Here is a 23,992-nt window from a genome sequence, read left to right as displayed (position 1 = left end):
ATTTGATAGAGGGCGCTCACTTTATTAAATTGACGAAGGCTATATTTTGTACTATTATTAATTTATCCTGCTATACTTAATATTTTATTGCTACATGAAGAATATCTGCTTACTTTAAATTATGTTGTAGTAGCTCCGGCCCACCTTGACATAACATATCTAATTATAAGTTAATTTAATAATTGCTTCCCTTAAATACACTCTAATAATCCAGGAAAATGAAGTCCTTTGTGGTTCTTCTTCTTATGATAGTCTCTCTATCCATCAACACAGGTAATTAATTAAATAATTACTAAGATTCAAGGGGTATATCTTCCTACTCCTAGTCTGTCATTTAGTGACGGACTCCTACTGCCCTGAATACGCGGTGTTTAACTTTACTCTTTCATACTGTCATTTAAATGATTATTGACTATCTATTTAATTATTAGTTATAGCCTATGAATGCGAAAACTCGTTTGACTGTCCTGGAACCGGTGATCCGGATAAAATGTTTTGCTGCGAAGGTCAATGCTGCGATTCGTCTTCCCTGTCTGAAATGTAAGTATGAATCACGTTCTTACACATTAATTCCTTAAAAGGTGAAGCCTTAGAAATTTATACAATATTAATATGATAATTTATTCACTTAAAAATAACTTATCATAAGTAATGAAATCGAATGAACTAGGACAAGGCAATTGGAAAGGAAATGAATTAGTCTATATAGTCAGAGGAAAATAAATAGCCATTATTCCTTTAAATCCGTAATTTTACAAGGATTTTTCTGTAAATGTATTTATTGCAGATCATTTATAATAAAATTTTATTTTTTTTGACCAATAATTATTATTCATTTTTACATCACTTTCTTCTGGTTCAATCAAGTCATGGAAATTCAAATTTAATGTAATGTACTTGAATTATTTTTATAATGAAAAATGATGATGTAAATACTACATGATAGTCTTTTGACTTTATAAAGGATGTGCATATTACGATAAGAATTTTCCCTTGCAAATCAACATGGGAGTTATGCCTATCATATTAAAATCGCTATAAATATGTATCTACTTACTTATTTGTAATATATCTTTCCAATGAGCTTTTTTTTAAATTCCAAAACAGTCATTTATAATTTGTGTTAGATTTTATGAGTTCTTTGCCGTGTTGTATTTGGGAGTTACTTTTTCATTATACTACTATACAGACAGTTTTGATGACTCAATTTTTTTGTAATTATTATTTTTTTATGATTTTAGAGAGTTTTTTTAATTTTGTTATTAGAAGACCTTGTTTTAAATGCACTTTGATTGGCGCTATCAGATCTCATACATCTAAGAAACATGGATTGCTACATTTATATTTAAAAAAATCATAAATAATATCAATAAAAATTTCCATAGGTCAGAACCTGTCGCAGCACCGTTTCGATCTAGGATTAAAAAGTTTAAACGGTGAGGGAGAATCATCATGGCTTCAAGCGTTTTACTCATGCCGCCTTGCTTTCCATTTGCTGTCTCGCCTCGATTTAGACATTAATTTCTCTTAGTTTAATAAAACCCTTCTACTTTCAGTGATATGCATATTGCCAGGGTGATTGGATTTGTGATTATGGGGTTGATAATATTTGGATGTTGTTGCTGTTTTGGAACATGTTGCTACTGCGTTTTCAAAAACAAAAGACAGCGTGGTTCCGTGTTACAGCCTCCTCTAGGTATTGCATTGTCCTAATTAGCGAATTTGTATAGTTAGAATACTAATGTATTTTCTTTAAGGGGATCAAGGAAATAATCAAAATCCAACAAACTCTGGCTACGCACCCGCTCCGACTTATCCTCCTTCGTATCCTCCTGGGAATGCATACCCTCCAGCTCCAAGCTATCCAACTGTTCCTTCATATACAACAACTCCAGCGTATCCTCCAAACCCTATGGCAGGTGGGTCTTATCCTACAGAAACAAAAGATGGAACTCCATTGCAACCCTCTGGATCAACTATTTACCCTCCAGCATCCAATTATACACCAGGTTATCCTCCATCTTCAACAGGAGCTCCTGTTTATCCTCCAGCATCCACTGGCATGCCAGTTTATCCACCTGCATCAACTGAAGGTGGTGGTGTTTATCCTCCAGCAGCCATGGGTGCACCAGTTTATCCACCTACATCAGCTGCTGGTGGTGGTAGTTATCCTCCATACCTACCAAATCAGCCTCCCCCAAGCTATACAGAATATCCAGCGCAGCCTGCTTTTAATCCCAATCTTGAATCAAAAAAAGATTAATACCTTTTTCGCAATTTAGATATCCTTCAGTTTAAAAAATAAAAATATATAATTTATATTATATATCTATTATTTTTTTCCATATTAACATTTAAGCATGGGAGTCCGGTGTAAATATCTATCAAGAGTATTTACCTTAAATTACATTCAAAATTAAGGTACAAATAAAGGACTTAATGAATATTTCTCTTCAACTTGTCTTGTTTTAATAAGAATGAAAATTATAATTTGAATTATTGTCGCATAAATTATATTTTAATTTTTGTCCATAATGTATGTATTTGCTTATTTAAAAAAATAAATATATGTATATCAATTATATATTGATTAATTATAATTAATAACGATCTATTTAGACTTGTGAATATATAGTACTTAATATAAAACATATTATTTAAAAGTAATAATGTTTGTCGGAGTGGGAGTCAGGCATTTTATGTGCCGAATCTGCAACCCTACTTGAAATACTTTGTTGGGAGACGCACTCTTTTTGTTGTGTTTTACCAATAACAACATGATGGTTTATATATTTGTTTGGGCAAAAAAATATATTAATAGAAATGTTGATAATTGTAAGAGAGAGTAAATTTATTGGCGAAAAATGTGTATTTTAACATAACAAGGGAGACAAAATATAGAAATCTATCAAGACAATGAATTCATTATCAAAACGTTAATATTTTTCTTGGTCAGTTTAAAGAATTTCGATATCGAGATTAGAGTGTTTTTACATGACATCAGCATTGTTGATATCTCTCATGTCGTTGCCTTTATTGTATTTCGCAAACTTTCCTCCAAAAAGAGACAGAAAAAGGTCAGAAATCATCTAGTAGATAGCCAAATACGTCAATCACACCAACTTCCATTTATATGTTATGTACTCCCAGACTATCATTGCCATATTCATTCTTCACCATTTTTAAATGAATTGCATATTATTAAAATCTACATAGTATTTTATTGGATATTGTATTATATATTGCTTAGTAATATTTTATTAAAATAGTAGTTATACCTTTTTATTTGTGTATGATAGCCAAACTTTCTTCATAGAAATAATGAAATGGCCGATATAATATATCAACGACGAGGACTCAACACGACATTGTATTCCTGTTCTTTTGGAAACGGAGCAAAAAGAATAAATTATGAAATAACCATGACGTATCAAGCGAGAGGAGGAAATTCACAGCTGACAACAAAATACATCGGGCATTTTTGTATTAGTGAGGTAACTTGGCTTTTTAGAGCCCTAGTTTTATAACAATCATAACCCTTTTTTTCATTAATATCAAAGAAAATAGTGAACTATTGGTTGTCAATATGGGATCAAAAAATAAAAGGACATAAACGTTACTCTCTATTAAAAATCTATTCCTCTATTGTCATGTTTTGTTATATATCTGCCCTTAATATCTACTAAAAATATGTTATTACGTCGTTATAAATATAATCTTATTTCCATTTTGTTAGGATGTTGTGATAAAAATCAACTTGTAAAAAGCAAGCTTCTACCTATGTCAAGCTTAACTACTTTTAAAAAATCTCAAAAATGTATGAAACATGGAATTTGAAGAGAAATTTGCGCCTACCATGCTACTTCATAGACGAACCACTAAATTTTTCGATGTAAGCATATGCAAAAACTTCCTTCAGAAGGAAGAGGGGCGTTTGTAGGGGATGGCCTGGAGGGGTTGTCTAAAGGGCTTGTACCCCTTCCCATCAAGGAATTTTGTTGTTAAATATCTCAAACATTAAATGAACAATTTATGAATATGTAATTAAATATATAATTGTTTTTATCTTTTGTCTGGGAGAGAACATACGTACGTACTAGTTGGAGAATTTGACTTGAAGAACCAATAATAAGAAATATCTTCCATCTAGCCTCAGTTGCGTCTAAGATTGTGCTAACATTTTGCTATTAGTGGAAAACTGGGACTGCTTACTCAGTAACTTATCTTCAGTTTAATATTGAAACTCAAGCCGGTCAATTATTCTGGGGTACTCACACCACACTTGAATTTAGTTCATCCACGAATAAAAGACTTTCTATGAGAGAGACATGACTTTGGAATCGATCTTCCAGAATTTTATGGTAGATCTGCATTTTATTAACGTCATTTATGCTTTGATTTGTTGCTCCCGGTCAATTAAAAATGAGCGGTGCTCATTTTTTCACTCGCATAGGAGTATTTGAATTTGACAACTCTTTATGATTACAATCAATTTCCTTAAATTTATATATATTATTTATTCCACAAAATGAAGAGAAATTAGATACAAATATATGTAAAACTTAAGGATCTAAAATTATATTTAAAATTTAAAAAAAATCCATAAAATGATTAATCCAATGTTTTAACTATTAAATATTTGATTAACTGACAAAAGTTTTTTTTTTTTAAGTTTTTCAACTTTTTAAACTCTGACATCCATCCCTAAATAGTAGACCACCTAAAGAAAATATTATCTCTCAACGGTAGTTAAGGACAGTAATGTATCGATCAGAAGGTAATATTTTTACTTTAGTAGATCTAACTGCAATTCTGCCAAATATTCCAATATCTTTGAATAACAATTATTAAATTAATAGAATTCAGATTACAACATGCAAATAAGAATATATTAAGTGGTTCCCAAACTTTGTGTCTTGAGACCAGTTCAAGTGTGCCCTAATATTTGTGACAACCATACATTATTACCAATAGTTTATAATAATCCAAATAATTGGTTTAATTAAAGTAGGTGTGTTAAGAAATTTTGTCTTTTGGTGTGCCTTGAGTACCACTGTCTTATGGAGCATATATTTACGAGATTTCGTGCAATATGATCTACTTAAGCCTGATAATTAGTTTGAGCTTGAATACAGAGTTCTCAAGTTTTTGAACTTATGCTTGCGTGAGATTTTGAAATCTGATGTCAATTTACTACATAAAATTATAAGAAAATTTGTTTACAAACAAGAACGATTTATATTCCAACGTAATCTCCTCACATGAAGGAGGCAAACTCATCGCTGAAGGGAGTAGAGAGTCACAGATAGAGTTTAGAATAAGAAAAAAGATGAGTCATAACTTCAACCGTCTTTTCTTGCAATCTTTAAAATTATTCTTTAACTCTCATTTTTTTAATGTTATCTCATAAAATGCAGAAACGGAAAGAGTAATATAAATGAACGAAAATTCGATCAATTTTATCGCTCATCTAAAAAGGGGAGCGCACTCCCGCTATCTCATGCATTGGTGATAAGTTAGGAAATCCTTTTAATCAGGTACACAAATGGAATACATATAATTTGGAAGGAGTTGAGTAGAGCAAAATACAGGATATGATGCGGATCGCAGTTGCAATTTGTGACCCTGCCGGGCGGAGATATTCGGCACTCAAAATCTAAGAGCAATCTAAGGCTATTTTGCACTAAAAAAAGTTATAGCACTGATACATTTTAATTATCAAAGCAGCAGTTCCATCTTAAACTCTGAATACAAATAACAACGTAAATAACATGAGTCTTTTAAATTCAGTTTATGATATATTTTTTGTCGGCTATCGATTGTTCTGCTTTAACACATTTCTGAGTGTTCTAACGTTGATTTGTTGAACTCAAATTAATCAATGAACATATCTCTATGTTCTTCTATCAAGTATTAAATAGCTATTATCAAACTATTGGAGAAACACAGCGTTAGGAAGACTGTCAACTCATTTTGGGTCTTTTAATTTCTCTATTTGGAGGAAGGTTGAGAGAATATGTAATTACTAACTAGTTTAGTACCAGATAATTTTCCGTCTTTGTTTTTCTTTCTCTAAATGGAAAAAGGTTGAGATATATTATAAAGATCACATCGTGTACCATTTTCTCTCTATCATTAGCTTCCTTTTTATGTATTGTCTTTATATATATATATATCTATATGTTACGGGCAATATCAGGCATTTTGAAAAATGCCCGGCAATCTATAAACTTTCCAATAAAGTGGTCATTTTACGTTCATTTACTCGTAAAACGATTATATGTAAGTGTATTATTTAACAATTCATTGCAAGCAATTTGATCATTAAGGATTTGATTATGAAATAATTTTATTGCAAGTAATTTGATTATGATACAGTTTCACTGCAAGGGACTTGATAATCCAGTGTATTTTCATTGAAATTTATATTTTATCTAGACAATCAAACTATTGTATGATAAGAAATGTTCACGAGAGACTCCATTTTATTTTGCAAAATATACCCCGGCCAATAGGTTGACAGATGCTCCCTTAGGCGGATCAAACCCTACTCCCACCACTATCCTGAGTATCAAGGGCTCCTTCTTAAATATTATAATACACTCCAGCCCACGGGTTATGAAAGTGAACCGCTTGTCAAAAGAGGGGTTAAAACCTATCACCGCCAATAAATTTTGCATGCAATCAATTATTTAATGATCAAATTACCCACAATAATTTTACCTGACAATGTAAATGAACGCAAAATGACCAATCTGTTGGAAATTTTATAGATACCCCGGAGATTTTCCACATTGTCCGAACATTTCGAAAAAATGCCCGATTTTCCACATTGTCCCTAACATATATCATAAAGTTGGGGAAACATATATTTTGTTCATTATTGGTCAAATCAGATCATACAATAAGGTGTTGTAAAGGCGTGATTGTTTACTACAAGAGCTTTTTTCTGAAGGGAGAAAATGCGCCGAAAGCGACCCAAAAAAATTGTCATGCACACAGGGCTGATTCTATTTCGGTTCATTTTGCACAGCTGTGGTTCGAGCGATTTTCTTCTGGCGTAGTGGAGGTTACTGATGTTCCACGCACTAAAAAGGAATGTTGACGAAAATGTCGATAAAATCGCGGAAAATATCGAGATAGACTTTCATGTTAGCAGTCCTAGCATCGCTCAGAAGCTGAACCTCGATCATAAAACCATTTTGAACCATTTGCAGAAGGCTGAATACAAAAATAAACTCGAATAGGAGAGGAAGTGGGTTTCATCAAGACAACACCAGGCCGCACACTCTTTGGTCATGCACCAGAAGCTCTGGGAGCTTGGATAGGAAGTTGTTATGGTACAAAGTGACTACTTCCTGTTTCTGTCTATGGAAAACGTGCTTGGGGTACAAATTTGACCTCAATAGTGGCCTGTGAAAATTTGGGGACAATGATTTCTACAAGAAGGGCATTATGAAGTTGGATTCTCGTTGCCAACAGGTTATAGAACAGAACGGGTTATACTGGGCTTTAATCAGATGATTGTAACACTTCTTATATAAGCATTGTAATAACGCGCAAAACTACTTTTTACCCAACTTAATATATCTTGTCAAATATTTTAAATTGTACTGTTAAATTTACAATAATTAACTACATATTTGTTGTCAAATTTCGAAAATAACATTTTTTGGAAAAAAATTAATTTTTTGTGAACAGCTGTGGATTTTTCAAATTTTTTTCGCAAAAATTTAATTTTTAAATTTTTTTTTCAAAAAAATTCCTCTTTAGTTTGCTTTCAGATTAACCTTACAGTCATAAATGTATATTTTATCAATTTTTGTTTGAAGAGAAGGCCTCAGATACCCTCCAAATTCAGTTCATCTTACTCGCATGTGTATTGTGTATTTTAAAACGACAAAATGAAAGTTTCAAAAAATAAAAAAAAGAATAGCCATAATTTTTTCAATTGTGCTATAAAACCTTACGTGTTTTTCTCGAATATTATTAATTACCTATTACCTATTCTAACATTAGTCATACATTAACGTCGTAAACAAATGATAAAACATGGAATAAAAGAGTAATTCATCAAAAAAAAAAAAATATAATAATAAGTATTGTCAAACTTAAGTGTAATAGACAATAATTACTCTTCAAATATTTTGCAGGAACTTAAAATTTTTATAATGCTTCTATTAAGACAAAAGTAATGCAAAAACTACTAACAAAGGGTTAACCCGGCCCTTCTCATGCCAAGGAAGGAGTGGAAAATCACATTGACAATGGTGAATGTGATTTCTTCTCATATAATACTAGAAACCTGTAAGTGAAGGCTCAATCACTCGTTACAAATTGTAAAGAAGAACTGAGAAATTACTACAATGACATAGCATCAGTTCAAAAGACTATTTGTGAATCATTTGTCATATTTTTCTGTAAAAAAATTTTTTTATTAGTTTTAAATTGGCAAATATAAAAAAACGGGCCTGTGAAATTCATAAATCACAGTTTCTTTAGACTAATTTAATTCCAGTATCAAGCCTATCACATGTTTTTTTTAAAGGATAGATATTCATTTGACTATTTAAATCTAATAATTACTTTTTTTTCAAAAAAATATGTCAACCCGTTTCAAATTGGTCTTATGAACTTATGTTATGTTATTATTATAAGTTCTTAATTCGTCTACCCCATTTATAGCGTGCGCACTTGAGGCTTTGCTTACAGATTTCTAGTACTATATATTCTTCTTAATGTTTAGAACCCTTCGGTGCGGGCGAGCATTATAATATAGGGTCTGTAATCTGTATATTATATAAAATGTATTATTATGAATTTAAAATAGAATCATTGTTTGATAAACGTCTAATTCCAATATATATACATGAAAAAAATTGTCTAGATGAGAAGACCATCCTTTATTTTTGTTAAAAAATTGCCAAATCTAAATTTGCAAAGAAAATTAAAAAACCGGGTTTTGCACTAATTTTGCAAAAAGTAGTAAATAGCATTTATTGGCGTTGTAAATAGAAACACAAAAATAATAAAAAATCGTTTTAATAAAAACAAAAAACAGTTATGGAGAATAATGTGGTCAAAAAATAACCCTTGATAAATGTTTTTTTTTTGCAAATATTGCAAAAAAATTGTAATAAAATGTTTCGTAAATTAAAAATACTATAATGTAATTAATATGCCTACAATTAAAAGTATAAAATGCATCGTTTTGTGGCATTTCTCTTTAAAAATAGAAAATTGACGATAGATGAAAAAAAGACAAATTTATTCAGAAATTGACAGATATTTCAGATAAACATCAATTTGTATGTGTCAAATTTATATTCAAATGAATTTCCAGACAAATTTGCACAAACTTTATCTACGAATCCAATATTCTATTGGAAATTCATTTTTTTTTGCACCTGAAAAAAATCAAAATAAATTATCAACGGATTTCTTTTTTTCCCGATAACTTTTTTGATTTTGAATAAATTTAGAAAACATTTTTATTCATAGAGTTGTTTTTTGAGATGTTATTCAGTTTTAATGTTTAACTTGAACCTCTATCTAGTCTCCTTGAGCTCCAAAAAACAATTTTTGACGTACAAGGCATTAAAAATTATTATTATTTATATGAATGTAAGAGTCGGCCTCAGTTTGTCAGTTTGCAATTTTTCAGTAGTTTTAGTTTTGGGATAATTAATAAGTAATATCTAGGAATGGGATTTTTGTAGAGCGCCGGGGGGTTAACACCCTGACCATATATTGCAGAAAAAAAGAGCCCAAAAAACAACCCTTTTTCCTTTCGTAATCTGTAAAATGTATTTTTCTATACAAAAAGCACACCCATACTTATATCAATAATATAGTGATAGTTTTCAAATCGTACTTTTAAAAAGAAATTACGCTCGCTCTGATTTTGACATTTTTTACATCTTAATAAATGTATATCATATTGGAATAGGGATAGGCTAAATATAAAAATTTCCGACTCCATCTTTTTTCACATTTAACTTTTAAAATAAAATATTTCCAGTATGTACTTAAAAACCAGCCTTGCCATACGTATCAGACTCTGTTGGATAGTTCTCAAGTAAATTGGTTCTAATAATATTCTTGTCTATGAGTATTATATAATACGGGAAAGAATAGATTTGTAGAGTGAATTGTTCAAAATTCAATTATTTACACTATTTGATTTTATGTAAGTGGTCATCTTTCTTTCACAATTCCATTAAAGGAAACATCTTGTAACACATTGTCACCTCTATTTCATCACTAGACCTTACATACGAAAATAAACAAGAGAAAAATAAGAACCTAATCACTTTCTTGTTTGCCAATTCTGGACAACTTTTCCTAATTATGTAACTATTATTGAGAAGTGTTCAATGCTAAACAAAAGTTAATTATAATTACAACCAATCCACCAAAATACATACATAAATACTAAGGCTGGGAAGGTACGCTAAGCCCAACGTTCGGTACTAACCGCTGTACATTCTTCACGCTACTCAGTTTGGTTAGGCATAATGTTTTTTTACAAGATTTAATGTAGTTTTTCAAGTTTTTTTGATCTTTTACTCATTAATAATTTCTTTTCTGTACAAATAAACTTAACTTCTCTAAATAAAAAGTTATTTTAAAATATATAATTCTATTATTTATGAATTTATAATTTTGTCTTGCAATAAGTTGAGCTGGTCCACATTTTCACGTTATAAACAAGGTCAATTAACCGTCAGAATATCACCAGCTGTCAAGAAAAATATTTCGCTTGATCCAAATGTACCTCTAGTTTGGAATTATTGTGTCGCCATATCATTTTTTTTTGTCAAAGAACCAAAATTTTATAAAATCCAAATATTTAATATGTATGTACCAAATTGAGGGTAAACACGAGCCGAACTGAACTGCGGGTCAACCCCGTATTGTACCAGCTCTAATAAATACAGATAAAATGTATTTTTCTAATATAAGAAGTGACGTACATGATAGCAACAACCGGTGAGTGTAAAATGGCACTGTGCCTGTCATATTACTGCTCAACTTACATTTGATATAACCAATAAGAAAGCGATAATATATTTGTGGACTGGGAAGGGAGCGCACTAATGTACTCCCTGTCTTTCTTGCGAGTACTAAGAAATATGTGCTGTCGATATCTAAGACAAAAAAAAAGGAAGCGAAATGAAGACATCAATACAATTTGTTTATTCCATAGTTAAGATGTTTTTGGCCCATCTAGCAATTGCATTTTGAACTACCACTTTTTTGACGCCTGACAACTGTAATAACATTCTCATTGTGTCTAATATTTTGTAAATGGTTAAGTTTACGCTCCAAAAAAATTGGGAAATACTGAAGACTTACTTCCAAAATGGAGAGTCTTCAAACGAAACTGTAAGAAAATTACGCACGAAATTCGGTCGAAACAAAGCACCTTCCAGGCAGTTTGTGGATAAATTTGTGAAGCGTGTGCGCGAAACTGGTTCGTTAATGGACAAAACAGCGCGTTCCCGTGTTCGTCCAGTGCGCTCAATCGAAAAAATTGCTGCTGTTGCGGAAAGTGTAAGTGAAAACCCATCGACATCAACTCGACACCGTTTGCAGGAATTGGACATTTCTCACACGTCTCTGCAACGAATTTTGACGAAAGACCTCGGCCTGATGTCATACAAATCCAATTAGTGCAGGAACTGAAGCCACACGACCATCCGATGCGTTTTCGGTTCGCCCAATGGGCCGAAGACCGCTTGATCGAAGATGAACATCTTTACCGAAAAATTATCTTTTCGGATGAGGCGCATTTCCCCCTCGGCGGATATGTCAATAAACAAAACTGCCGAATTGGGGGATTTGAAAATCCGCACACAACTTTGGAAAAGCTAATGCATCCTCAATGAGCGACTGTTTGGTGCAGAATGTGGACTGGTGGCATCATCACCCCGTTTTTCTTCGAAAACGAGCAAGGAGCTGCCGTTACGGTCAATGGTGAGCGCTATTGGGCCATTTTGGAAGATTTTTTTTTTTTGGACAAAGTAATTTATAGAAGAGACGATCTTTAACCCTTTCAGAGCCAAAATATATCTCAAGGGATTTTTGTTGAATGTTGATTTTTTTTAGGTCTCTAGGATCATATTAACATTATCCCAATTATTTAGAAAAAGTGATGCTTATCCTGTCTGGCAAAAAAAATTATAGGACACTGGTATGGGATGGAAAGCATAAGAATATTAACTAATGTTTATAATTATGGGCAATCCATCAATATCTGAATAAATTCTTTGTGGTTATTGATGGACTAATTAGTCATTTTTCCGACATTAAATGAAAACCTAGATCCAAAAAACATCCATCGCGTCATGCGTATCAAGTACTCTTGATAATAACTAGAGTGTATAACTATGTAAATAAAGGATATCTATGGCATCATGGCTGTAGGTGGGGCAAAGGTGTCAAAAAAAGAGTTCAAAAAAGTATTGCAACCGAGGAGATGGGTTTCTTGCTTTGCTGGTGTCAAAAGTGGTCTCTCCATCCTCACCAGGCTCTTTCCGACCCCTTTTTTGATAGCTTTCTGGAAATTCTGGTGTGAAATCCTGAGATCTCTTGGATGGACCGAAATGAACTTGAGGGGATTCACCTGGACTGTTCTCTTTGACTCATCCAGATCCATTTTGGGCTTTTTGACCGAGCCTTTCTTCCTATCCAATGTTTTGAACTTACTGACTGCGTAGACGGTGGTTTCAGAGACGCCCAGCGTCAAAGAGGGTCATAATGAAAATTTGTCAATCACGTTTAAATGTTATTTTCTCGACTTGTACGTAAGCTAGAGAGCTGAGGTTGTTTTGTTTTGTAACTAATTGTTTATTCTTTCATAAATCAAAATACAAATTAATTTCAATCACTCAACCTTCATAAAGGGTTCAGATTTCAATAGATCAGCTGGTATATGTATTCCCTTTCTGATGCAATCCTTGTATCAATAATAGTTGGAGTAATGTAAAAGTACTGATTGGTTATGTATGTCCATCCTTTTGTAAGATTTTCAAAAGATCCTCAACATTATTTTACTAAAATTGGTAGTCATTCACCCATTTTGACAAATAATTTATTACATTTGCTTCAAAAGAAGGCTGAAGGGAGTCTACATTTTCCAACTTTGAGGGAGTTGGCCATGGTGCTTCACCAATAGGATGTCTTCAGCCAACCCCAGATGATCATCATTGTTTAATTGATTCATATTGACTATTACTTCATCTTCTTCAATATGAGACTCATGGATCCTGTCTTCTGTAATCTGAAGATCAATGCTACTAGTTGAAACATTATGTACATCTTCTTTGAGCACGATGAGGCCTCCTCCATCTCCTTTTGTAATCTTCTTTTATATACTGATGATAATTTATTATCTGATATTGTTACACAAAAAAAAAAAATTCGTCAACTTTGCTTTTAGCAAGGTTAATAAAAAATACAAGATTAGACCATCATGAAATCGGACTTGATGGAATTTTAAATCTGGTGTATTGTACTGACACTTAAGCAAAAAAAAAAAAAAACAACAGATTAGGAAAAAGCACGCAACCACTCATAGTCTATGACGTCAATATTAAAAGCGTGGTGGAAGTCAAACATCAGTCGTACACGCGTTACACCTAGTATTTCTATTAACCTTGCCTTTCAGATTTATTGATAATTAGAGTCGATTCAAAACGTTGTGGAATACAAAATCCAGGAATATTTAAATGTATTATGTTCAATGATTTTAAGAAAATTTCATAACTTTTAGAAGGATTATGTAGGGAGGAAGGTGTAACAAAAGCGATACTTATGGGCGGAATACGGCGCTAGGCAGGACAGATTGTCTACCACGTCCATAAATTATGCAGAATTCCACATAACTCCCACTTACACTTTGACGAATGGACAATTTACGACATTTTCTTTCAAAAAATAACAAAATTCGATATTATATTTAAATTTACCAAAAATAAAGTAAAGATCCCCTATATTTATTCGGCCCTGATGGTACATACTACCTCGATTTCCACCTCTCAATCCAAGAAAACCAAATATAAGATTAGTTACAAATACATAATATTTCTTTGGAGATTGAATGCAAATATCTTGGTCAATCCTTGGATACTACTACTTCATTAATCCATTTATTAGATGAATATTTCATACTTATAAACAAGTCAAATAATAGACATTACGCCATGTGAGGGAAGCCATAGTAAAGATGCGTAAACGGAGTGATTATTTTTGTTTAAAAAAGTGTTGGAATGGGAGAGTAAGGGGAAATAAGATCATTACAAAAACTGGATTCTTTTACTAGGAGTATATACAACAATAAAATTCATTTTTCATTATTGATATTGTAGTACTTGTGTTTGGCTCTTGTACATTTGATTGTCTTAATCCATAAGGATAGTTTTTACTAGTATGGAGAGTGGTGTGGCCCCAACAATTACATTTATCGAGTCATCCACCAGGGTGGATTTCGTGGACATCCCTTCTTTTCCTTCGCTGGTAAGTCAAATACCATAGCTTTCTTTATTCCACAAAGGGTTTCGTGAGGTCGTTTTTACCGTGAGTGGGACGTGGAACAAACAAAAATTATCGTTTTAAATTCGATATTTTAAATATATTTTTTCTTCTGTATCAAATAAAACAAAATATTGATCTTCCTTAGTAACATTTCGATCCTTTTTTAATAAGTTGTGTCCATATTTTATTTAATGACTTTTTTTAGAAAACATTTTTATTTTTAAAAAAAATTTATTTTCTATTTTGATGGGCTTTATAAAAATTATATTTTCTTCTTATAAAAATAGTTCTACTTTGGGCCACTTACCCCCTATTGCCCCCTCCTCACACCGACCCTGGGTTTTGTATAAAAATATGAGTACAAATTCATTTTTGATTAAATATTACATCAATATATCAATTACTATTTCTTGATACATTCTGTTTTTTTAATTCATTTTTGGGTTTTTCTAATTAGAAACTAGTTTTGATTAGATAATCATATGTAAAGGGCATGACAGTAAAACGTGGACTCTAGATCCTTCTGGCCTTCATGACCTCTGCTAGAAGGTAGCGTGGGATCCTCCTCTGTATGAGAAAAATCTCAAGTCATCCCTTAACCCTTTAAACCCCTAAAAGTTCAATCAATATATGTGCATCAAAGACGATAACAGAAAACAGGGTTCGGCACATTGTCATAATACATTAGATTGACTATTTCCTCGTGATGAGTTGACTCTCACCCAAACTATCTATACATTAGACATATTTTTGAAAGTACCAGGTATTTGCCCGGAGCTATTAGGCGTCGACGAACAGACAAACTTTGCTTTGATCATATAGAAAATAATTATTTAGGAAATCATTAGTGCTACTCCTTGTTAAAAATGTGTTCTCAACTCATATTTTATAGTATGGGGAGATTATGAGTTCACCTACACATAATCTGCAAGTTTTAATTCATTTAACAAACTGTCAAAATACAACTGTATACATTTTTACTTCCTATTCTTTTCATTTTTAATATAGCACGCACACTCGAATGTATAGCTATTTCTTCAAAAATGACTGTATGGATGATATACATACCGTCAAACCTTGTTTTATCAATATGATGTAGTGGGCAATTAGGCTCAGTGTTGTGTAGGTCTTCATTTATTCGATCAAGTCTAGTACAGTCTTGTCTTAGCTCCGGTCCTGAACTGTTGTTCATTGTAAAAATGTCGTTGGTTTATTAAGCTAAATAATGTAGTATATGAGATAATTGTTTGGAGTGTTGCACATATCTTGTAAAAAAGATTCCAGTTTTCATTACAATGCAATGTGGTACGTTATCTTGTTACTCAGTTATATAACTTATTCGATTATGCATTTATTATTATGTATATAAGGAAATAATTTCAAAAAAAAAAACGAGAGGAAAAATACCCTCAATGACGTCACTGGGGATCGGTTATATATTTTTGGGATTGAACTGGAATGCAGGCCACGTGCATAAATAAGAGACCATTACAGCAATTCCTAGTAATTGTCTCTTTTTTTGTATATTGCCCTTCGAGAAAATGTGACCACCATTTTTAATATTTGTTAACTCTGAAATCTTGAATTTTATTTAAAACTTTTAGAAAAGAGATTAGGGTAGCTCTCCATGTAGTAGTTACATAGATAGCTTGCTCACCCTACATGCATATATGTTGGGGTGGGGGGGGCTTTATGAACTCGGCTAGCAACACCCCTGTTTGTAAATAACCAGCCAGATATTAGTGATTATATTATTAATCAAAATTATTTTGTTAACTTTTTTGATGTTTTTGTTGGTAACTGAGTTTTTCGGACGTCCACTATGTGCCTCGACTTCGACGCTCATTTCCACTTGTTTAAATTTAGAAAATCATTTTTCAACGATTGATTTTGATAGTGAAGAGTCCGAATAAATGCTTATCAAGGCAAGCCTTGCCTTCAACAATATTTTGTTTAACCAAAAACAATACTTTTTTAACACTTGAAACTATTATTTATCTATTTTTTTAAACAGCATATCAAAACTATTTTCGCTCACAATCCAATATTTCACCCATCCGTTGTCTGACAGATATCAAACTTGTACTAGTGTCGTTGAAAGTTGATACTAGTGATGTACCACGAGAAAAACTCTAAAATTGGTACTCGAGCTTTATGAAGTAAATAAAAAAGACACAATGATCTCGGCTTGTGGGCATAGTAAGCAGAGTATTACTTGGAATTCCTCAGAACTCGGGATTCTTTTTTTTTTTTCAGTCCCATTATAACATATAAATCTACCTAGACTTACTTCTTTTTTTTTTTTTTTTTGCAAAATTTAGAATTTATGTTTTCCCACGTGTGTGTTGACTTTTCTGGAATCTGTACTCATACCTAAGCCCTAGTTGATCACTAGTTGATACTAGCTGAATATCATATAATTTATCTCTAGTAGATAAATCTATTTGTCAGCCTACGAACTTTTCAGCCAATCTAATACACATGACAAAAAGGGCTAATGACAAAAAAAAAAAAAAACTCTTGCTCACAAGAAAATGCATAGAATTTAAAAATCTATGCATATGTTTGTGAATTTTGTTGAGATGAGTGAATATGTCCTCCATTGTAAACTGATTCTTTTATTTCATTGCATGACTCATTTGGTATTCGTCATCATACCAACCTTTATTTTTCATACTTTTCTTTAACTTAACATTTTCTCAATGAAAGTGGCAATTCTATATTTACATAAAACACTGTCAAATATATGAGGACCACTTTTTGTTAGGGAATACATTCCCCAAAAGGTAAGGATGTACATTTCGCAGGCGTGCGAGGAGAAGGTGGGAGCGGACTTATAAGCTTACAGAATTAAGATCCTTGTTAACACAAATTCCCCTTTACATGATTTTGGAGAGAGAAATTATTTTACAGCTATAGAGAGGAGAACCTCCGTCATTTAAAATAGTATTGGTACGTTTAAAATATTGCAAAACTATATTTAAGCAGTTCCAGGAAAACTACCCTGGATAAAATATCAATAGAGAAAAAGTCACAATTAGGGAAATTGTCCGTATTTAGTTCAAACTTCATTATGAATAATAACACATTATAAATTCTTTTGATATAATTTATGATAAATATACAAAGATATTTGTTTGATCCATCTCCCAAGGGAGTATTTTTCAAGTGTGAGTAATATTATTGCAATACAATTTCCTTCCTATTTTTCTAATTCAATCCAGTCTTCTAAGAAATGGATCGAGAGGATTCCTAAAAACCACTGCCAATTGCGTATACATCCAAGAAAACCCCCGAATATTGAAAAAGTAGCTCCAAGCCTTCGGGTTGTACGGGGTACTTGGGTGTAGCACTGGATCCTGAAAAATCACCAACAATTCATTAAATACATCCAAGGAACCCATCTTCCTTGGTTTTATGTGATGCATTGCAGGTGGTTTTTAACTATCTTACACTAACCGTGTAACATTTGCTAATCTGAAGGCAGAGAGTAATCAACTATATTTTAAGAGGCCTTAAGATTCCACGGGCAATTTCCTCAACACGACAACCTATTAAAGAATAAACAAAAACAAAAAAATTGATTGTTATTTTACATCAGATAATATTAGTTCAAAAAACAAAACAACAGAGGGTGGTGCAGTCTTGGGGCAACTCTTTGAATGATAATATTATTTAAAAAAATATATAAGTGTATTTTACAAAATGTCTGCAGGGAGCGAACTGTAGTCCCCAATTAATTTCTGCTTTTTATAAGAAATTTAATATTTGAATTTTTTTTTCAAAATATTTAATATTAAATTTAATTTCCCATAAAACTTAATTTTTCACTCTTTTTTCCAAAAATTTAATTTTCTGTTAATAGATATGGATTTTTGAAATTTTTCTCCTAAAAATTTAATATTTGAAATATAATTTTTTGTGAAAATTTAATATTTGGAATCTAATTTTTGAAATTTTTTTCCAAATTATTTAATTTTTTGTGAATAACTATGAACTGTGATTTTTTTTTTATAAAAAATATTATTTTTATTAATTACTCTGGATTTTTGTTATTTCTATCTAAAAAATTTGATAGTTGAAATTTATTTTTTGAAATCCATAGCTTCTTGTGAACAGATGGATTGGATTTTTGAATTTTTGTCCAAAAAAAATTATATTTAAAGTTTAATTTTGATTTGTTTTAAAACATTAAATGTAGTTTAAAAAAAAAATCCAAAAACCAAGCCCCCTCCAAAATATAATCCCGTGGACATCCCTAGTCACTCATATAGAGGGCACTGTAAAAATTATTATCATCATGCAACATTTTTTTAAAAGCAACTAGTTTAAACAACTGGCTACAGACTGTCACACCACCATACGGATAATATATGTTTTTAGATTACTCATACCCTACAAAACCAAGAGATATTTCAATTTGTAGGTATTTTTTATTCAGTGAATTTACTAATATGTATATATTTAAAGAGATTATCTGCATTTACAATACAAATACGTGGGCATGACGTTGAAATCATTACTATTTTCATAAATGTAGGTAGTGTTGGATCCGTCTAAAAAAACTAAAAAAAATCAAAACTGCAGTACTATCAGTCCGGTCCTGATAAAGTTTGGCAGTCATGGGGCGGGTCCTTATTGATCTTTTATGCTAACTATATCGACAGAAATGACGTAGTTACTAACTATTTGACATAACCTCTTTCAACGATGTAATAGACTTGAAGTTTATATAGCAGGTGTGTGACTAGAACGCATTTTATACGTTCTCGCTATTATTCATTATTTTCTTCATTTTTATATTATTAAATTCTAGCTAGGAGTGAAGATAGTAGCCAGATAGCTAGGAATGAAGGACTGACCTATCGGTCCTTAGAGAACTGTTGAGTAATAAAAAAGATCGGACTGGATAAAAAGACTAAAAGTAAGGTGGGGGGAGATTGATTAGAAAATCAGTCTCAGGACCGATCCAACAATATATGTAAGTAATAAATTATATTATTGTTCTTCTCTTGTTCCATCTATGTAGGCTAATAAATCATTTCTTTGGCCGATAAACAAGAACTAACATGGGCAGAGAAAGAATAAAAAAACAAAAACAAAAAAAACACCCGCTTAAGGCTAAAATATTTATTCCTAAAATTATTTCTTATTTTTGACTTGTTACAAATAAACCTACTCAAATAATCACTAATCTATTAATTATGATATAATATATTTTATTCTCCACTTTTTAAGCCAAATACACCTCCGTCTCCATCACTCATGGATGAAGAATCTCCACTTATCATTGGTAATCCTTATTCCATGAATTCATTTGTCATCGAAGACAAGCAGGAAGACATGCAGGAAGGCAAACAGGAAGACAAACCAAATGTAAAAGATGAGGATGAGGGCCTCCATTTTAAGGATATTGAGAGTGAACCGAAATACGCAAGAGTCAACAAGAACAAGGATCAAAATCTAAAGGATATAATCCAACCTCTCTCACCCACGAAATCAAATTCAGGGTAAGAAATGAGGCTTTTATAGCCATTTAAAATGACTAACATAACATTTTTGTTATCTTTATAATATTTTTAACTTAATAATTAAGATGAGTATATTGTAGTGCTATGACCAAGGGCATCCGCAGGGGGCGTGTTGGAGAGATTGTAAACAAAAAAAAAATATTTTTTTTTCAGAAAATTCTATATTTGAATTTTTTTTTCAAAAATTTATATAACTTTTCCAATTTTTTTTTTAAATGTAAAAACTATTCCAATTTTTTTCCGCAAATTCAATTTTCTGCCAAATACGTATGAATTTTTGAATTTTTTGTACAGAAAAAATAAAAATTGGAATTTTTTTCCAAAAAAATTCTTTTTTTGTGAACAACTTTGATTTTTTTAATTTTTTGACTATCATTATTGATTTTAGAATCTTTTTCTAAAATATTATGTTTTTATGAAGTTCTCATAAAATTTTTGAACTTCTTTTAAAAAAAATAATTTTTGGAGAATAATTATGAATTATTGAATTTTTGTTTCCAAAAAATATTAATATTTTGTGAAAATAGCTTTAGAGTTTGGGAATTTGTTCAAAAAAAAAAAAAAATATTTGAAATTCAATTTTTGAAGTTTAAAAAAAAAAAATTAGATTTTTTCAAAATAAATAAAATTTTGATCCTGCGGACGCCCCTGGTGACACTCCTTATATAGAACTAATCACTACAATCCCATCCCGTTCAGTCTTGGCCCAGTTCTACCCTGCATTTAATTCCTAAACGCTCCTTCATGACGTCACTCAACAGCATTGATTTTTTAAAATCAATACTGACAGCAGGAAGGCCCGACGATCTGAAGGTCCAGTCTTCAGACTGTACTGATCAAATAAAGAGTGACTCAACTCTAATATTTGGTATTAGATACCTTGTAGTTTAGTTAATAATTCATTGAACATAGTGGTGCAAATAGAGCCCTCATTTTAAACTAAAGTACACACCCTTATGACGTCAACGGTTAATAAAAATACTTGTTCATAGTGGCCACCTATTAATGTGCCAAATAAGTCATTTAGTAGTATCTAATTAATTTGATAAAGCGGATTTCTTCTACGGTGAACAGCTTTGTTCTGTTCCTCGAGATCTGGCTTAAGTTAGTACAACTTATAGAAAAATAAGACTCATCCAAGAAATACGAAAAAACGACAGTTGCATTGTTATTATGGAAGGAAATTAATGAATAGGAGTAATTACATTTTTTTTTTGTTATTAAAAGTCTGGTCAGAATAGTTAAGCCTTTATGATTCAATTTTCAGTCCTGTTAGTAATTTCTCTTTATTGCACTCACTCAAATAAAACTAGACAACAAAATGTTGATTAAAAAGATGAGTTTCTAGTTGTTTTTACGCAGAAAAACATAAAAATGACCTTTACAACGACAAATTTCGGGTTTGTGGCCTACTGAGTGAACTTTCAAATTATATATTTGAAAGAACATCTCCATAATGTTATAGAATTGTTGTTTTTTTTGCCTTAAATGATATAAATAAAAAAAAAAAAAAAAACATAAAGTAAAATGTGTAGGCACATACTTTCAAATTCAAAAAGTATTTTAATTATTTCTGTACATTTTTCTGACTTGGAGAAAATGCTTTGTAAATACAAAAAAGACAAAATAGGGGCCCGTTCCTTAAAAGTCTCATAAATTCCTCAGGGGAAGATGATAAAAAAAGATTCAGCCATGAAATATGTTAGAAACGACAGCTGGGCTATTATATTTGTAGGAAAATAAAACATAGGACTGTAAAATAAATAAAACAAAACCTTAACAAATTAAAAAAAAAATTAATTTATTCTTTGTTGCTTTGTATATTTATTAAGCTATCAATTTATGAACAGATTTTCTTCTGATTCATAAATTAGGAAGGACCAATTTTTTTTCTGGATCCCCCGTCATTCATTTTTTCAAAAAATCTCAAAAGTACATGATTTGTTCTAGAACAAATCCTGTATACATATGAGAGATGACAGGATCAAAATTAATCCCAGTTATCTCTGTTTAAACTTTATATGACGCCATTGTACTTAAAAAAAACATGATTTCATGTTAAAAACAATTTATCTGTAAAATCGTTCCAGATCGATTTTTTGGCAACAAATTTTTTATTTGGACCGATCTAGACCGAACTCTCCTTTGGACCGATATAGAACAAAATTTTTATATCAGACCGGTCCAAACGGAGGTTTTCCTTTGGTCTGAATTAGTTCCGTACAACAAAACATATAACGGTCTCAGACCGATCTAGGATTTCCAGATCGAAGCCAAACACTAGTAAAAACAATCAGGAACACACAATCATACAGTTGTAAGTTATCTAGTTTATTGACAAAATTGAAAGTTTTTTTCCAAACAATTTAATTTAATTTTCAAATTTTTTTTTCAAAAAAATTTCCTTTTCTTTGAATAGCTATTAATTTTTTTGAATTTTTTTGTGTATAGCTATGGATTTTTGAAATTTACTTCAAATATAAATTTGCTACTGCACTTTAGAGAGAGTTCCATCTATGTATTATTTAATCTTTGATTCCACTCAAAGCTATAAACCAAACGTTGAAACGCTTCAGTTAGCTTGAGTGGATTTTTTGTCTTATTAAAATACATCATTTTCGGCCGCAAGGTGTCACTTATGATGACGTCAGTTTCTTTTTTTTTCTTATTTCGTATGCAACTTTTTCTTCTTTGTTAATTCAGTGAGAAGGGTAAATCCAATGAGGTTGCATATTTAGTTATATAGTAATATATGCACAAAGTCTCCAGCGGACAAAATATTGATAACATGTACTTCTTTCGCCTATCGGTTTAAATGTCTAATCTCATATGTTCTGTACACACTTTTTTTATTTTATTAAAAAGCATAATTGAATTACAAAATTGTTCATTCTATTGAACAACTATTAATCCATAGTATCATTTCATTTTGATCTACTCAAATTACATGGTTTTTATGTATTTATGAGTAATATAACTGTAGGAGTTTGAGCATTATCATGTGCCAATTAATACTTGTACTTTTAATAAAATAGTAAAAAATTAGACAACTAATATGTTGGTTATCTATACAATAATAAATTATGCACCCAACTTATACCCTTCTATTTTCTTATACACGACTAGCCTTTTTATCCACTCGACTGTCAAAAGAGAAAATACAAATTAGAAAAAAACATATGGTAGCCTCCCTTCTGTATTTTTCTTGTTGCCAACTGTTAACGATTATTTAAAGAATAGTTGTTAATTAATATAAACATTGAATTCAAGGTTAATAGAAATACAAGGTTATACCATAACGTGTGTTTGACTTCCACCGCGCTTTTTTTAATATTGACGTCATAGTGTATGAGTGGTTGCGTGTTTTGTCAAACTCTGTTTTTCTTGCCCAATTTGCTTGAAAATTCTAGCAATAATGACGCCATACACCCCACTCCACCGAATACTCTATAAGAGCCAAATTCACAACTTCTTCCATACAATGAGACCTTCCATCAGGGTCCGTGACCCTTCAAAGTGCTAATTAACTGAACACCTCGGAAAATTCGAGATCCTTCCGCTTCACTTTGCGTCTTCTCTTCCTCAGCCAATAATATTCTGCCTTCACTCCGCAGGCCTACACTTGACATACCGAGGTTATTGCATTATTATTAAAAGGTTGCGAGAATTGAATTTCAAATATCCTCTGTCGTTGTCTCCAATTTCGAGATAGAAAGAGAAAGTATGACGTGTGGACAAACTTATACAGGATACCCCTCAAAGTGCAAAATTTAGTTGACACCAAAAATACTTCAATTTGTCGGATCAGCACTGAATTATTGCACTTTTTCTAAGGCAAAAATTGAATTTTCTTCTCATACCTCCTCAACAAATGACGTCACTTGTTCTTTTTATTTTTATCTAAGTAGATGCCACATCCTAAA

General features: G+C 31.5%; 2 protein-coding genes and 1 long non-coding RNA gene across 7 annotated transcripts in view; all 3 read left to right on the top strand.

Moving 5' to 3' along the window:
• The first annotated feature begins 8 nt into the window (after positions 1-8).
• On the top strand, positions 9-2,582 carry LOC121114632 (uncharacterized). 2 transcript variants are annotated; one of them, XM_040708659.2, is made up of 5 exons: positions 9-273; positions 432-540; positions 1,386-1,436; positions 1,557-1,696; positions 1,758-2,582. In XM_040708659.2, the coding sequence occupies exons 1-5, from the start codon at positions 219-221 to the stop codon at positions 2,261-2,263; spliced, it is 861 nt and encodes a 286-aa protein (XP_040564593.1). In that variant the 5' UTR covers positions 9-218; the 3' UTR covers positions 2,264-2,582. The 2 variants fall into 2 exon arrangements, with proteins under 2 accessions (XP_040564593.1, XP_040564594.1); XM_040708660.2 differs by lacking the exon at positions 1,386-1,436.
• A 632-nt stretch (positions 2,583-3,214) lies between these two features.
• Positions 3,215-7,969, top strand: LOC121114629 (uncharacterized). The gene is made up of 3 exons (XR_005863305.2): positions 3,215-3,494; positions 3,737-3,892; positions 6,956-7,969. It is a non-coding gene; the product is annotated as an uncharacterized lncRNA (long non-coding RNA).
• A 6,286-nt stretch (positions 7,970-14,255) lies between these two features.
• The window catches only part of LOC121114627 (proton channel OtopLc), an 85,237-nt gene continuing 75,500 nt past the window's right edge, over positions 14,256-23,992 (top strand). For 2 of the 4 annotated variants that reach the window (XM_040708654.2, XM_040708652.2), the window contains exons 1-2: positions 14,256-14,520; positions 19,777-20,048. In XM_040708654.2, coding sequence (XP_040564588.1) covers positions 14,434-14,520; positions 19,777-20,048 — 359 coding nt within the window. In that variant the 5' untranslated portion in view covers positions 14,256-14,433. Of the gene's footprint in view, positions 14,521-19,337; positions 19,520-19,776; positions 20,049-23,992 lie in introns of those variants that run through there. The other 2 variants (XM_071887158.1, XM_040708653.2) reach the window with 1 other exon arrangement.

Source organism: Lepeophtheirus salmonis, chromosome 3 (genome assembly GCF_016086655.4).
Source record: "Lepeophtheirus salmonis chromosome 3, UVic_Lsal_1.4, whole genome shotgun sequence".
NCBI lineage: Eukaryota > Metazoa > Arthropoda > Copepoda > Siphonostomatoida > Caligidae > Lepeophtheirus > Lepeophtheirus salmonis.
This window is presented reverse-complemented; position numbering and strand designations above follow the sequence as displayed.

Bases quoted from the DNA above. Each gene is read 5' to 3' on its own strand.
- LOC121114632 (XM_040708659.2), top strand. From the start codon at position 219: ATGAAGTCCTTTGTGGTTCTTCTTCTTATGATAGTCTCTCTATCCATC. The intron at 541-1,385 runs GTAAGTATGAAT...AAATTTCCATAG, and splicing joins TCGTCTTCCCTGTCTGAAAT to GTCAGAACCTGTCGCAGCAC. The intron at 1,697-1,757 runs GTATTGCATTGT...ATTTTCTTTAAG, and splicing joins CGTGTTACAGCCTCCTCTAG to GGGATCAAGGAAATAATCAA.